At 38.3% G+C, this 17,223-nt stretch overlaps 1 protein-coding gene across 1 annotated transcript in view; it reads left to right on the top strand.

Annotated features, from left to right (window-relative positions):
• Positions 1-1,238: 1,238 nt before the first annotated feature.
• pax7a (paired box 7a) overlaps positions 1,239-17,223 on the top strand; it is a 54,311-nt gene continuing 38,326 nt past the window's right edge. The window contains 5 exon segments of the mRNA XM_042506558.1: positions 1,239-1,646; positions 2,960-3,195; positions 4,183-4,327; positions 4,706-4,737; positions 4,739-4,835. Coding sequence (XP_042362492.1) covers positions 1,559-1,646; positions 2,960-3,195; positions 4,183-4,327; positions 4,706-4,737; positions 4,739-4,835 — 598 coding nt within the window. The 5' untranslated portion in view covers positions 1,239-1,558.

Genomic DNA, 17,223 nt, shown 5'->3' with positions numbered 1-17,223 from the left:
ACAATTTTATATGCACGGTGGGCCCACAGAGTTGACACATGCACCTCTTCTTTTCTCCCATATGCGCTCTTTTTTATTCGAGTTTAATAGTAGCGCATTATTTTTTTTTTAACAATTACCTTTAAGCAATTACTCTCGTGAGTACTGGAGGGCAAGTCAACCTGTTGTCATCAATAGCGGGTCGATCCAAATGTTGTAATTACCGCAGCAGCTATAGGAGCGATTTAGATGCTCATGCTGCGCACATTTACTTAATTGAAAGGTTAACAAGACAAAAGCATCTTATGGTCTAACCTTCGCCGGACAGGGCTGCTTTCACGCAGCTTTTTTGTCTATTCAAGAAACCGCATCATCGACTCCTGACTCAATTATTCTGGCCCGTGATTTTTATTCACACGGTGCTCTGCATGTGCACCGGTGCATCCATGGAGGAATAACTTTGGATGCAGGCGTTCACACTCGAGAAGTTTAATCGAAAACAGGAAGATTTCAGTTCATTAATTTGGGAGTTTTTGTCGAAATTATTTCAGTTCAGTTATTTTATTGCTAGAGATGCCGTTTTAAAGGTACATATTTTTCAATTTCTTGAGTTTCTTCCTGTGACAAATGAAAAGAAAGAAAACTATTACCATTTTAAAAGTATTAATATTGCATAGGTGCGAACAGCGGAAGTTTTTAGGTTGTGCATTTTTCATTTGTTGAGTTTCTTCTGAGAAACAAAAAAAAAAAAAAAGAAAAGAAAGAAATTTTTAGTCACTTTAAAAAACTTTTATACGCCATAGTTTCAAACACCTGAATATTTTTATGGTGTTTAGGGTATGCCTTTTGATTTTCATTTTTGAATATCTTCTTTTTCTTCTTCTTGGAAATAAAGAAAGAGAGAGAAAATAGAGAAAGAAAAAAAGGTGATTTAAAAACAAAGCGTTTATATTCCATAGCTGCAAACACCTGAATGTCACGCAAGCAGACAGATTTCAGAAAGACAGGCTTTAGAATAACATTTAGATATATAATAACATTTTGAGCAGCTTTTTAGTGTATGCAGTCTTATGAGGGAGGCAGCAGTGAATTAAAAGTGGAATGTGTTGCTCTGATTGGTCGGCCGGTTCCTGGCTAAACCCACTCTCTTTCATCCATAAAAGAAAGGCCAGCGAGCCTATGGGAGCGCTCGGCTGTCTCCTCCTACGACATGCACGAAAGTTGGCCACTTAAACTACTTCCAGCCAGCCAGCAGACATTATACTGAACCCAAAAGGGAAAAGAATAACTGTGCATTTTCCCCAACTCAGACACACAACTTTACGCGCTCTGTTTTTGCAGACTTCCCTGTTTAAAAGGGGGTTTTGTTTCATTTGTATCAACTGTTATTTTCTTTTTATATATTTTGGTACGTTCATTGCACCGGAGGAGAGCATCACTTATTTTTCCCCCGGTGGAAGAAGAAGGACTCGTCCAGTTTCTCCGCCTGGGATTTGGGATTTGACAGCAGACTGAGCATTTTGAAGACATTCTGTTTTTTTACTTGGACTGGAGTCCGTTTTGTTGTTTGAGTGGCTAAATGATGGCTACTTTACCAGGAACAGTGCCTCGGATGATGCGCCCTGCGCCAGGCCAGAACTACCCGCGAACCGGCTTCCCCTTGGAAGGTAAGAGACATGACAGCGTGCGTGTTTGATGTTTGTGTACCATGACAAAACTCACCTCTCTGTCAGCTTGTAGCTTGATAGTCACACAGATCGTTACCGGCGACATGCTGGGAAATAAAAAAGGTGGGTGAATAAACACGACCTCCAGTCAGTGATGATTAAAGTTAACCTGAATCAGAAGTGAATTATATTTGCAGAAAAGCAACCTGCTGATGCTTTGGAAATCAACCCATAGCCTTTTAAAACACCGTACTCGTGTGTTTTAATTCCACCTGATATTGTAGTTTTTATTATATTAATTTCCAATAATTATTGCATTTTTTTGTAACTGCCATTAGTTAATTTGTGTTTAGACAGATAATCTCTCGGTATTTTTTCTGCTTATTTTACAGGATCTACCTGAAATATCTATTGTGATTACGATTTTTGTTTTCTAATTTCTGCATTTGATTTATGTTTCACTTACAAATTTAAGAGAAATTTAGTTAAGAAAATAATAGGCCCCAAAAACAAACAAAAAAATATTCGTTGTACTAAAATTGAATTCAGTCAGACAATATTTTACCCTAAAAAAAACCAACTTTAAGATAAAATAAGTTTCAGCAGATTTTCTTTTGTACATTTCTCTTTACATTTTTTTTCTTCACATTTTAAGGAACATTTTTGCTACGTCCATTGCTCACATACACACACACACACACAGACACACACAAAATCTAATTGGTAATTTTTTTTAATGTCGATGCCCACACTTAAGTCGTCTGAACATATGGGCGTAAAAAAGATCATTTTGTATTTGCATGCATTTATGGAAACAGTTTTCCCATTACACCCAGTTCGTGCTCAAGTGCTCTGGACCGAAATGCACAAAAACCACGTAGCTCGCAAGTTACTCGAGCTGCGGGATTTGTTCAAGTGTCCTGCTGCTGGAAATGGCAATAATACACACAGCAAAGAGACGACTCAAAGGATCACATCAATATTTGTACAGCATGACTAGGAATAATCAAGGTGGGAAGTGTCACCCTCTTTAGTGTCTCTTGAATGTGAAATTGGATCCTGAAGTGGCCTCGGATGTGTGCTGTCAGACACACTGACGCTGGATGAATTTGGCACGACGCTCTCTTGAAAATGCATAATATGATAATGTGCATAAACTGCGTCCCATCAAAAGTCAGTAACAGAGCAAACATGCCACTATTTATTTATAACACGAGCTGAATTAGATTAGTCTATGAATAAAAATTTTAAAGAACAGCATGTGTTGTTGTTGTTTTATGTTGTTGAGACTTTTATTGTTTATTGTGGCGCAGTATCCACCCCTCTGGGCCAGGGTAGGGTGAACCAGCTTGGCGGTGTGTTCATCAACGGGAGGCCCCTGCCAAATCACATCCGACACAAGATAGTGGAGATGGCCCACCACGGCATCCGACCCTGCGTAATCTCGCGACAACTGCGAGTTTCTCACGGTTGTGTCTCCAAGATCCTCTGCCGATACCAAGAGACCGGCTCGATCCGTCCCGGAGCAATAGGAGGCAGCAAGCCCAGGGTGAGTGGGATCCATGAACGGGTCACTGCAGCGCGAGGGAGGCCGTCACGAGGGTGCAGGACACCTGAATGAGCTCAAAAATTATGTTATGGTTTTATGATGGAGGGCAACGATCAAGACAAAAATAAAGGCATGATGTTTTACCTCGTCTGTTAGGTATTTTGATGTCCGAAATATAATAAATAATAATAATAATAATAATAATAATAATAATATAGTGCCTTATACCCAATGACTTATGATTTCTAAAATTTGAATCAGATTTATATTACAGCCCACCTGTAACATCCTTTCTGCAGTCTTTACTGATCATAACAAATATTGCAGTTAATAATTTGTAATTCATACATAATCTTAAATAAATATCCAATAGTTTTCATAATTTCTTAAAAAAAAAAAATCGAAAAATAGGCTATCCTAAAAACTGAGAAATAAAAAACACCAAGAAGTCAGTTACTGTAATTACTATCAGTATTATTTTTTGTAGCAGTGCAAGACAATTCATTGTGATTTTTTTTTATACTAAATAATTCTCATATTTGATCTTTTTTCATTACAGTATTTTTGCTGTTATTTATTATAGCTACTATATGGGGACACAGTTTTTACTGGTGTATAATATTTAATATATAGTGTCGTTTAGACCATTAAGTAGTTGGCCTATTTTTGGTCTATGGCATTTAACATTTCATTTAAAAATTAGGTTACACATATTTTTATATTCGTCTAATAGTAGCATTGTTTATATAGCACTTTTCCAAATAAAGTTAAACGGGGTTTACAATAAAAACACGTGCAAGACATAAAATGGGTATAAAATATTAAAAGTAACAATAAATACCATCAATTTAAAAAAATCGAAGTGTTTGTCTAAGTTTTTAGAAATCATTTTTTGTTCAACTTTAAAATGCTTATCAATTTAAAATTAAAATTTCTTTCCTTTCCGTTTTGTCTTTTTTCTCCCTCCACACCACTTCAAACTTAAAGCAGGTGGCAACTCCTGACGTGGAGAAGCGGATCGAGGAGTACAAGAGAGAAAACCCCGGCATGTTCAGCTGGGAGATCCGGGATAAGCTGCTGAAGGACGGGGTGTGCGACAGAAGCACAGTTCCTTCAGGTGAGGCTTCATCTGGTAAGCTGCACTTTTTTTTTCTTTATTACGAGCGAACACTGCAGCATCACTTCTGAACATCACTTTGAATCCAACATGTTTTAAGCCCCAGTTACTGATAATAAAATGTTTGAGTGTAGCAGGAAGCACACACCTACAGCTGTGTGACCCAGAAAAAAATCACCCTGTTGGGGAAAATTTCCCTTTAGTGCTCAATAGTTCATTTTTATTATTGCATTTATAGTGTCATTTTTCCTTTAATTAATATAGACTTTTATTTGAATTTATAAACTTTTTCCTGTGCTTTTTTTGTCCTTCTAAAAAATGTATGATAGGATTATTATGGTTCTTTTATGGGTTTTAGAGCTAATCACCCATTTACCTTTTTGTTGCCATTAGTGAGCTCCATCAGCCGCGTTTTGAGGGCCCGATTTTGGCAAAAAAGATGACGAGGATGACTGTGATAAGAAGGATGAAGATGGAGAAAAGAAAACAAAGCATAGCATCGATGGCATCCTCGGTGATAAATGTAAGTTAACAGCAGAAAGTATATGGCCCTTTTTGTATATGTCTGAAATAACAAATTATTATTATTATTAGCATCATTATTATCATTATGCGGGGTAAATTACAGGCTTGTAAGCAGGAAGCAAATGTTTTAAATAGACTTCCTACTTTACGTCCTCTTGGGAAATTGTCCCACATCCGAGCTGCAGCTAAACGCAGAGAATTTATTCCTGCTTTTAACTCCGAGCCAGCAGTTGTTCATTCACTCAATTATTTATGAGAGCCTTGGCAGAAGGTATTTAACTGCAGAAAATTAATTTGTGTAGCGAATTCCTCCTCATTCATTCACTCATTTAACGACCCCTAAACGACAGCTGACAGTTGACCCATTTCACAATCGATGTCAGTTCACTGACATTTCACCACTTGTCAGTTAAAGTGGAAATCAATGTTCGTATTATTATTTGCTCTATTAGTAATGCTGCGAGGAGGGGAAAATAAAGCTTTGACGCAGGTATTCGCTGCCAGTGTTTGTCAATAGTATTTGCAAGCTTATAATAACCTTAAAATGCTGTGTGCAATATTTTTGCAGCATATTTAGCATATTTAAAAATTTAAGTATAGCATTAAACGTGAGAAATAACATATCATAATGATTTTAAATAAGAAAATTTTAGATTTTCTATTATTGCAAGATATTAAATACGAGTTGTGTGACATTTTACAAGACAAACCTTAGATTTTATTGTCATATTTTGTTGTTACAAGATGCTAAGTGCTTTGGTGGTGGTGTTGTTTTTTTCTGGAAAAAAAAAGCTCAGCTTCCAGGCGGTTTTAAAGGTTGCCTCTTCTGATGATCTAACATGACTGAATGGGGTTTAGATAAGAGTTCACAAAAGCCTCCCCCCTTTCTCGCCTCCTCTAAAAGACACTGCCAAAAATTTTTCAAACTTGAAGATGAACTTCACGAGCAAAACCTCCCCTCCATTGACGCCTTTCTGAAAGGGAAGAGTCCGAGGTACAAAAGCAAATCCTGGAAAGCAGGGCAGCGAAAAGGAGAGTATGGGCCCGTCCATTCTCATTCAAAAATCGGCTAAAAGAGAGAGAAAAGTTTGGACAAAGGGCAAGGAGAGACATAAAAGGAGATGAATTATTCAGTACGCCCCGCTGGTAGATAGTTTTGTAATTTTATATAATGGCCTGTTGGAGAAGAATCAGTTGATAGCGTGAAAACGGTCTCCTTTTTTCTGTCACACCACGCATTAACGTTAGGAGGAAAAAAATGTCACAATTTTGTTGCAAATATCTTGAGTTTCCCTATAGATGGTTGGTGGCTATAAATGACCAGTTTTTTTTTTTTTTTTTTTTTTTAGAGTCTGCTCGTTACGCACGCGTTAAACTGAGGTTTCCTGCGTAATGTGATACTTTGACTTGACTTATATTATTATTTCATTATTGTTATTTTTGACTGTTGGTGTAAAATATCCACATAATGTTCCTGCTTCTATTTTTTCCTTGCGCTGCTGCTTGTGTTTTAAATTGGGACTCAATTACGTTACTAAAAAAGAGACGCACCCTCTGCGCGTAAAGCAGTTTAGACTACCGGCATCCGGATGGCATTTAATAATGTTAATACTTATTAGAGTAAGCACTGGAAACGATGGTTGCTGAATAGGTGGCTGTGTTCGTGCCGGGTGTAATAGCTCGCAGGCATGGTAAGAAATGTATTTATCCCCAATCAGCCCCTCACTCTCCGAGTTTGAAGCACAGCCCTTATGTGGAGAGGGGTTTTAAAGCAGATTAAATAGAGCCTTTTATTTCTTTTCACTTTCATCTCAGAGCGGAGCTCACAGTGGCTCGCCCAGGGCACAAAATTCATGAGATTTTTTTTCCTTTACTTATCCAGATTTTAAGACTTTATTTATTTATCTATTTGTTTATTAGCCTATGTATTTGATTTTCTCAGAGGTTACATCAGGGATTTATCCCAGCTCTAATCTAGCTTTATTAAACGTGTATTCAGACTGCTAACCATATTACAATATTGTAAAAAATTATTTTGTTGCTTGGAGTCAACTGTTATTTCTCAGAAGGATGTAGCTGAAGCTAAATCAGACAAAACTCAGAGCATGCAACGAAAATAGTTTCACCTTTCACGCTGCAGTTTTGTCCTTTTTTGTTGTCAAAATTGTTAATGGTGCGCAGATCTTTGCGCAGAAATTGGCTGGTGCGCACTTTGATGGTCATGCACGGCTGTTAAATTTGGTGCCAATTACGCGCAATAAATTGGGAAGAGGTTGCGCTTCAGCTGTTCAAAACTGGACATCCTTTTTATTTTGCGCCACACCGCCCAGAGAGAGAAGGTAAATCAACTGTCCGGCGTCCATCTGCCACACTGACGCGACCATCCTGACCGTCAGATGAGGCGGAGACAGGCGATGGACACTTCAGCAAATCGCAGGATTACCTGCAGGTCCTCAATCTAATTAAACAGATGTCAGGTGGGATTATTTCCGAGCATCAGGGAGGGGAAGTGACAGAGCAGCGGAGAGGTGCGAGGAAGTCAGACAGAGCAAAGATCCAGGTTAGGAAGAGGAGGCGACTGTTATATTCAGGGAAATGTAATGTGGAATAAACCTGAGGCGTAAATCATGACCTACACATTTTCATTTATTTTTTTAGTGCGTGCTTTAAGTATGAAGATTTTACATAGTTTAACACCTCTAACAGTTACACACAATATTATGTTTTCCCTCCATTTATTCTCTCACGTTTTTCCTACAGTAACAAAGCAACACAAAAACAATATTTTCTGCTGTTGTGAACGATGAACTCGGCCTAGTGATGCAAAGTGTGAAAAGCTGCCCCCTCTACGCTCACCACGTCACAAACACGCACGCACTAACACACACACTCGCTGCCTCGCGCGCACACCCAGTCTCTAAGTGTATGGTAATATAATGTAGCTATATTTCGGGTCTAAAGCCGTGCTGAATGAGAAGGACAGGGGAATGAAGCGAGAGACCACTTCAAACAAATCCATCTGGAACAGTGTGTGAGAGAGATTCAGTGAAAGTATGGGGAAGTTATTTAGCTATTAATAACGTTTTTTCCTCAGGCATTGAGAGTGACTCCATCTGCACTTTCTCGCAGCTATTTGGCTGGGTGGAAATTGAGGGAGACCCAAATGTTGGGCAGAGATAACATACCCATCATAGCCCAGACCCTGCGCTGTGCTTCACTGCATTAAACTCGGATTAACCTCCCCTGTCCCCGCAGCCACTCAAGCCACATTTCACTGGAATTTACATCGGTAGGCCTACATTTCTTCTTATGGAGGGGGCAGCAGCTGAAAGACGCCACATCATCCATAATAATAATAATAATAATAATAATAATAATAATAACAATCATAATCATAATAGAGTTGTTTGTATTTACAGTAAATTAATAACATTCACAAAAATATAAATAAACGGCACATTTACTAAGAAAAACAAAATTTTAATTTTCAGATTTCGATTTTAGAAATAAAAAAATAAATTAAACTTCTGCTTTTGCTAGAGGTGTATATAGCAATCTATATGATAATAGATGTTTTAATAAAATTACATTTTTACCTTAAAATACATGTTTATAGAGCCAACTGGGTTTTACACGTTCCTCAAATATTTTAGTTTTCAAGACTCCTGCACTTTTGGCTGTCCTACCATCTCTGTATTTAAAGGAGATATTTCTATTAAAAAAAAAAAGTAAAAAAAGAAGTTTTTTTTATGATTATATTATTATTATTATTATTACTGTTGATGATTATTTTTCCTGTTGGTCACATGCTGTTTATTTGGCACAACTACCCGTAGTCTTTCTCTTATGATTGTAATAAACAGATGCCATGTTTCGGAGACCTATACAGCCTAACAGCTGCTCAGTATTATTAGAAATAATAATAACACGCCAAATATTGAGCACATATTGCATTTCGTTTATTGGCTGTGAGGTAACTGCAGTATCAGTCAGTAGGCCTACTGGTGTGACAAATTTCAATTTTAGCCTCAATGATGGGTAAAAAAATCGTAGTTTTTTTTTTTTTTTTTGCCTCCATCCATTTTATTTTTAAGGCTACTGCTAATATCGAGATATATGAACATTAGTCCATAAAAATCCTCTTAAGAAATCTTTTATTCAACACATTTTTTTATTTAAAAAAAAGGGTGCTCTAATTTGTCGTTAATGACACATTGCGATATTTTATGCTGAAGAGCTGCTACCAGTGTAACAAATTAGCCTATTGGTTCCAGCAAGGTAACATGAGCAAACCGTGCAACATAATAACACGAAACCCATTGCTTATACGAGTGATGCATCAATTTTAAGGAGTGCACTTTGAGCTTGTAGTCCTACCACACTGCTGCAGAGACGCCTCAGTGTCAGGAGCTTTAAGTGTCGACAGCATTAGGGCTAAATAAAAAAAATGGAGTAGGCTTAAATTCATTCTGTGCTGGCATTTGACTTTGATCACATCAGAAATATTCATGGAAGCACAAACACTGGCTCTGCCACCATTATCCCGGCTGACAGTGATACCTCTCAAGGCTGTCTATTAATTAAAGTGGCGCTTACCATGTGGGACGACTCCCTATCTGGGCACAAAAATGGTTTTTCCATCTCTTGTGGGGCTCTTGAAAAGGGGCAATCTTTCCTCTCCAGCTTCTTGTGGGAAATTTAAAAGTGTACAGAGGAAGACATGGGGATTTCTAGCTCATTTATAAAGACGAGTTTATAATCCTTTCCTGCTTAATAACTTAAAAGGATTCAATTTCTCCCCTCATTTATGGGGTTATGATCACACATTGTTAAACGCAGATAGTAGCATTTCAAGGTTAACATTTCCTGCTCGAAAATATCAGAATATAAGCTGTAAACCCATAGGTGCCCTTTGTTTAGCACGCAATTCCCCCCACAAATGCTGATAGGCCCATTTTAGATGTTGTTACTATTAATGTGATAACAAGGACGAAGCCGAGAAGTCGATAAGATGCCACCGAGCATTTTTTTTAAATGATACGATATTTAATTATAGCATATAATTTCACCATCGAGAATTACACTCGGTAGGCTTACGCACACTCTGAGGATTGGATGTCTGGTTGGGGGTCTCAAACCATACGAGACAAATTAAAGAGGAAGCGTTGCCCTCCAGGTATCCTGTCACAACAGTAGGGTGCTTCAGCGCGTCTCTCATTTCTGTCTGTGTTTTATTCCGCCAATTTTCACTATGGGGCTCCGAGATCCTGCCTGCAGGGCTGGAGTCCAAAAATAAATAGAAAATCTCAATTTTTCATTTTTTCCCTTCTTTGCTTAAGTTTGAATTACACCCTTCTCCACCGCTTACACAAACACGCGCCTTCTCACGAGCGTCACACATTCATGTCAACAAGTGGTGTTAGTTACAAAACTTTGTACTAAATTAGGTGTAACTATATATATTTTTTGTTTTATACACCACGTGATTTGTTTCTGGTGTAAATCATGTCCAAAGCTTTTCAAGGGCTATCTTAAACAGCCAAGGGACTGTTCGCTATTTATGTAAGGGGGTGGTGGTGCAAAATGGGGGAGGCACTTCAAATGTTTTTTTTTTTTTTTTTAACACTGGGGACGGAGTTATGTCTTTTGATTTGACTTAAACCAGGGACACTCAACTTTAAATTGTCATATTTTGTTTTTGTTTTATTTTAAAATACCCACTGAACCCTAAAACCTGCACGTTTTCTTTAAAATTCTAAAATCACATCTAAAGCTGTGAAATATGGTTATTTATGGTGAAGGCAGGGTCATGCATTTTCCTCCAGTCGCTCATGTGAGGAAAATTATTTGCAGCTCAGGGGAAGGTCATATTATAAGAAAAAAAAGTCACACCCCAGCAACTCTCTGCTCTGATAAATAAAGTGCAGTCCATAATGTAGTTTAAAATGTCAGCTTATTAAGAATTTGGTAAATTATTATTATTGTTTTTTGCTATATTAAGGTATTTTGGAGGTTGTTTTTTTGTTAAAATACAGTGGCATTTTTTGGAAATATTTTAAGTTAATATTCTTGGAAATGTTGCTTCTATTTATCATCTTATTATGGGATTTTGTGACCTATTATTGTTGTGGCAAATGGCATAAAAACGCCAAGGCAAGTTTATTTATTTGGCACCATTATGACACAAGCAATTTCAGGTGTGTTAGATACATAGAAAAACATTAAATAGAATACATTAAAATATCAGATTGCATTCAGAAGATTTTGAATAAACATAACTTCAGCATCAGATATTGCACAAACATTCCAGTCTATTACAATGCAAAAATGTTGTCAATTCAGACTAATTTTTGTATTATTATTATTACTTGCCATTTTAAATGTTATTATTATGATCATGGAAGTGTTGCCAGCCTGCTGACATCGCTCTAAACATTTACATTTCCACTTGAGGCGTTTAATGTATTCCCCAAATTGCCGGCGCTTTGTTAGCAGTGATGTTTAATTGGCTGGAAGAAGATGAATGAGGCTGACAGGAATCAGCTGTCCAGAGATTCCCCTGTGAGTCTGACTCGGAAATCATAACCTGACCAGCTTTTCCTCCTCTGCAACCAGCTCGTTGAACTTGTCACATCTAATTAGGGTGTTAAAACGCACAGAGTGCATCGGTGGGAAACAGTAGGTGGTTGGTCCGGGGCAGCCAATAAGGCCTTTTTGGGTCAGATGGTGGAGGTTGAGGAGGGGGGTGGTTGGATGGTGATGTTGTTGAATTGGACCGCTGCGGGGTTTTTATTTTCTAAGCAGGCCCCCTTTTTTTCCGCTATTACTTCAATTATGGCCATCCAGCGGGCTAAACAGGCCAGCCTGCATGGACTGTAGCCCTGCTTTAATTAGGTATGAAATTAATTAGAGCAGACATCTATTAAAGACTTTTAAGTTTGGCTAATTTTTTTTTTACACAGAGTTTAAAGGTATAACAGTGGATTAATGGCTTACAGCCAAAATTACATTTTATTGCATCCCATCATTTCTGCCTGTCTAACAGGTGTCAGGAAATCTTAGAATTTAGAAAACTTTATATTATCTGCTCTGTTTTTCAACAGCATTTTGATGCACTGTAATAATAATAAACTTAATTATATTATTATTATAATTAAATTATTAAAAAAACTCTTTGTATTAACTTTAAAGAGTTTGTGACTGAGCTGCCTTAAACTTGACTTAATTTGAGAAGACAATATTAATCATTGCATCAACTTGTCTTATCAAGTGCAGTCGATTAAAAAATGTAAGGCAGCCTGGACACTATTTTTTAAGTTAAAACATAGTTTATTTTTACAATGTAGAGAAATTATGAGAATTTTAAATATAAAGGTTCTCCCACATTTTCTGCAAAAAATATGAATGTAACTTTTGCTGTGATAAAAGCTCCAGTGCCTTACAAATGCTCTCATGTTAGTAAGTTTCAAGTTCAAGTTTATTTATATAGCAGGTTTGTCCCAAAGTGCTTAAAATAGAAATCAGATTCATTAAAAAGAATATATAAAAAACAGTTCAAACGCAATTAAAAGTCAGTGAATAAAAGTGGGTCTTAAGTAAACATTTTAATTTTCTAAACAACTTTTTAACTCGTGCTGCTTGAGTTCTCCTCCTGTGCAAACGTGCAAACACAATTGTCTTCGATTTTTTTAAGAGGCCGCATTCTCTTTTTATTGAATACTTTTTTTTCTTGTATTGGTACAAAAAAGCCCTGTGATGTCTGACAGCCTACTCTCTCCATTGTTAGCTGAACAGCCACTAGAAAAGGACGAGAGAAAGAAGAGGGAGGAGAAAAGGCCCTTCTGTTATTTTCTGTCTTGAGACTTGCTGCATAGGCCATTCAGGCAAGTTGATGAACTCCTCCAAAAAGTTTATTAAGGGGCTGAAAACAATAAGAACTAAAGCCTTTGGGTGCCTGGGCAGACAGTTTATAAACTAGCTGCTATTGTGCCTCAAAGGCAGATGCATGAATACTTTTGAATAGGGGCCTTCAAACTGACACGATCAGGCTGGACAGCAGCAGTTTTTAAAGGGAGAGAGGGTGCTTCTGCTGCAGCTCAGATCTCTGCCCTTTTTTGCATTAATGTACATCTGCAAAGGAAGGAGGGGGAGGAGGAGCTGGGCACTGTCTGTCATGGCCACGCTGGTTGTCCCTTGGGCTTTACACTATATGTGTGCTTAAAAAAAAAAGCTTAAACAAGATGTACATGTCTGGGTAAACGAGCACTTTGTTAGACTTTTCTCTAAGGAACTCATAGTATGTCGTTGTGCTTATTTACCCTCGTAGAACAATTTTATCAGCATCATTTTTGTTAAAATTCAAGCCAAAACGTCTGTCCTGTGAATCATCATAAAAGCAGATGGTTTAATACCTTGCATCCTATTTTCTCCCACTACTAATGTTATATTTTGGGTGTGGAAATTGCACAAGCTCTTATGTAGAGACCGAGAGCAGAGTGTGACAATTGGGCTTTCCTGTTAGTGCTGAATTTCAAACAAAAAAAACCTCTCAAATATTCCTCATCATTCATGCACCCAAAAGGAAAGCAAGGCAGAAAACGGTTGTGTGCTTTGGCGACGTGGATTCACTGTTGATATGTTTTTTTTTTCTTGAATGGAGTGCACTGGTTACGCGCACTCAAGAAGATACATTATTCCCCTCCTTTTCAGTAAACAATGGACTGTCACTCTTTATCCCTCTTCCCTCCTCTGTCCCTCCCTCTCCAGCTTTCTCTTTTAGTCCGCTCAGTCTCTGGCTCTGTGCCTCACAACATCAGAGGGAGTCCAGTGATTTGTGACCCCAGCAACCCACACTTAATCTCGCTAAAGAGGGGGAGCATCCAGTTTGCAGCTTGGCGGGCCCCAAATAGACCAAGCCTGCTCTGGCAGGTGTCAACATTAGCAAACAATTGGTCCCCAGTCCCATGCCCCGTACCCCAGTGCGACACTGAACCTAAACTATTTGAGGCGCGCTGAAAGGAGCCACATAATAGGGAATGTGGAGGGGGAGGAGAGGAGGGGGAGGACAAGGGAGAGATTACACTCTCAGACAGCTATTAGCAGGGATGAGGCTTTTCTAAACAAACAAAAAAAAAGAAGAAGACGATCAATACTGTGTTAGTTTACCAAGTGGAGTCATCATTGTGGCTTTGGAGTATTTATTTTCTGCTCCATTGTTTTTCTCGACTTCTCAAACGTCTGTGGGCCGTATTGGCAATCCAATTTAGTTTGGAGGGGGGTCCCTGGGAGGCCTATTTCTTCTCCCGGGCAGTTGTGTGTTAGCTGCGGATTTCAGCTTGCAGTGGGCAGTTCATTCATAGATTTGTAATGAATCCTGATTGGTGAGTATTACCTTCGATAGTGGACGCTGACTGGGCTGTCCGGAGGGAAAACAACACTCAGGGGTGACAGAGCTCTGGTTTAGCCCCCTGTGGGATTGCAGCCTCCTCTACTTCATTAGACAGGAGTGTCTTAGCAAAGAGAGCAGAGGAAATGGGAAGGGAATGAGTTGACATGTGGACTGTTGCTGCTCTCGAGTGGATATGTGTCTTGACAAGAGGGCCAATGTTTTTTTAAAGGCCATTTATTTATCTCTCACTGCTGATTCCCAGCCATGCCACGAGTAGAGACAAGTGTTCTCAGCGGGGGAGATTCGTTTCAAAGGTTTTAATGGAAAAAACCTATAGTTATATCGGACAGGAATCTCATTTAATTGCTTTGAGATGCCACTTGGCGTCTCTCCAAGAGATCAGTTCAGGTAAAATCTGCTAAAACAAACCTCCGGGTGCAGTTGTTCTGCACACATCATTAGAAAAGCCACAGTCTTTTATTTTCTGCAATAAACAAGCGTAATTAACTGACCTCATGACCTCTACAGACAATGCGGTCTGTTGTCAGAAAGCACCAATAACAATGTCAACAAGCAATAAAATGATTCTGAACATAGGTGTAGACACCCCCCCTCAATTTTTAGAATATGTGTATTCACCGCTCACACACAGAGAGCGAACGGAAAAACACTAATATAATATAGTGTTACGAGAGCTAACGTTACTCGTAACCATAAGGTAGATTCAGCTCCTTCAGTGTAAACGCCCCTCAGAGAATACTGCCCTTTTTTTTTCACAATGTTGAAAGTTTGTTTTACCTGAACTTTCACACCACAAATTTAGGCAGAAAAGACACAACTTGGTGTGTAAAAAATCACCAGAAGTGCAGGAGATTAAGTTTTGATGCTCAAAATTAAGTGGCAAAGGACCCCCAACCCCCAGTTTTGTAACAGTTCCTGTCAATGTTGAAACAAAATCTACGCTCTTGATTGTAAGCATTCAGGGGAAGGGTGCAGGTTTCATATTAGTATTGGTGGGGACACACATGAAAGAAAGCGTTTGGACTCATTCGGCAGAAAATTTCAAAACTTAATTTTCTGCATTCTGGTTAATTTCTATACACCAATTTGTGAATTTTCTTCATCACTGTGGGGTGTTGTCATCTTCAATTTTGTCAAAGTAAAAGTTCTCTGCTACTTTCTTGTTTTTATTGGAAGGAACAAATGCTCATGCTCTAAATATTGAGGGTGACGTGTCCCTTGCAGCCCCCTAAAATGTGCATATGATTCATGGCATTAAGGACACCAGAGAAGAAGCCCCAAAACACAGACTGACCAGACTGTAGGTAAAATGTAACATTCAGTCTTTTTGTCATTGTCTAGGTAAATTGCCAAAGGGGACAGACGGTTTACAGAGTATTTTCAGCTTCAAGCTGAATTTAATTAACCATGTAATTCCACAAATCATCATCATTTTGACTAATAAGTTATCTACCAAACAACATAAACGCTGTTGCCGGCTGTCAGATAATGTCAAACAATGACAAAGGCCTGTTAAATTTATGAAAGATCCACCAGTAATTCTTCAGTATATTTATGTGGGCCGCATCGGTCAGGAGACAAGTATTGGCATGCAGTTGCCTCTTTGATTTCATCTTAATATAATCTGCCAGCAGAGAAATCAGGACCATCCTGTATTTGTGGCTCAATTGGACTAAACACTGTCTTTTTTGTGTGTTAAATATGAAAAAAACAAAAATCCTACAATATAAGCTCACATTTAACATAGTTTCGCATTTGTTTGTTCTGTGTCAAATGAATATTAATTATGATGATTGATTATATTTGAATCAGTACAAAATGTTAAAATTTTGTCTTGCGCTCCTGACATGAACATCTGTTTTTACAAAATATAGTCTTTTTATAGCCTCTAAAATTTATGTTGCGCTTAAGCTTGAGGAATATAGAGTATACTATATAGTGTAATTGAATTTCCCGCCTGTCTGAGATAATCTCGGTAAAAATTTTAAGATGAACAGTATAATAATAAGCAGGACCTTTGGCAGGAACAGATCTTTGTCTTGGTGATTAAACCATTGTTGTTGTGCCAAACAATGAAGCCGAAGGATCACACAAATGAGTATACAATGCATCAGGACATCTCCGGCTTTATTATGTCCATGCTAAATTGTGCAATGGATGAGCAGGTCAGAGCCACGTAATTTATTGAAAGAAATGTAGTTTCCTCCAATTCGCCTTGCCACCTAAGGTTGTCAAACTCTGACAGCTGGCACAGATCGAGGACAGTGTGCTGCATTATGACCATCCACTGGTTACCATGAAGCTGCATTAGAAAAGACAAAAGGCATTTCTGGCTAATTTTATTACAATACAGGAATAGCCCACATAATGTGCAACAGTAATTACGTTTAGCACAGTGTGCCCGCGCTCTCCCTCAGTGATGAATGAGAAACATTGACCATGGTCTGCTAGTTTAAAAATCGCCATTAGCCTATGCTACTTAGGGCCAGAACATTTCACATTTTATGCTCTTGATCTGCTTCAACACTGAAATATTCATTTGTTTTAATTGTGCATGTTTTCCTTTCACCACCACAAAGACAATAAACATGTTCCCTAAGTGTTGCAAATCAGAAATGTGTTTTTTCCCCACCAAGTTAAAATGTGTAAGCGGTTGTCCAAACAGTGGGGTGGAGCTCCTGTCCTTGTCGACAAAATAACAACTTCAAATGTTGTCCCCTATTTTCAACTAATGGGCTTATTTCTGCATCGTCAGTCATTCTCTCCTTGGGGAACATGTAGTCTCAGTATAAAAAGCTTTGCTACTGTGCCACATTACAACCCCTCGATATTGTGGGGAACTCAGAAATTAATGCCAAGCGCTGTGATGCTTCACTGTGCCCAGAGAAAAAGCTCTTTACAGGAGAAATTCATTAAATTGTTGACTATAAAGGAGACAGTTTGTTTACTTGCAAATTAATGTCACTTCACTGCAACA

Source organism: Plectropomus leopardus, chromosome 2 (assembly GCF_008729295.1).
Source record: "Plectropomus leopardus isolate mb chromosome 2, YSFRI_Pleo_2.0, whole genome shotgun sequence".
NCBI classification, from domain to species: domain Eukaryota; kingdom Metazoa; phylum Chordata; class Actinopteri; order Perciformes; family Serranidae; genus Plectropomus; species Plectropomus leopardus.
This window is presented reverse-complemented; position numbering and strand designations above follow the sequence as displayed.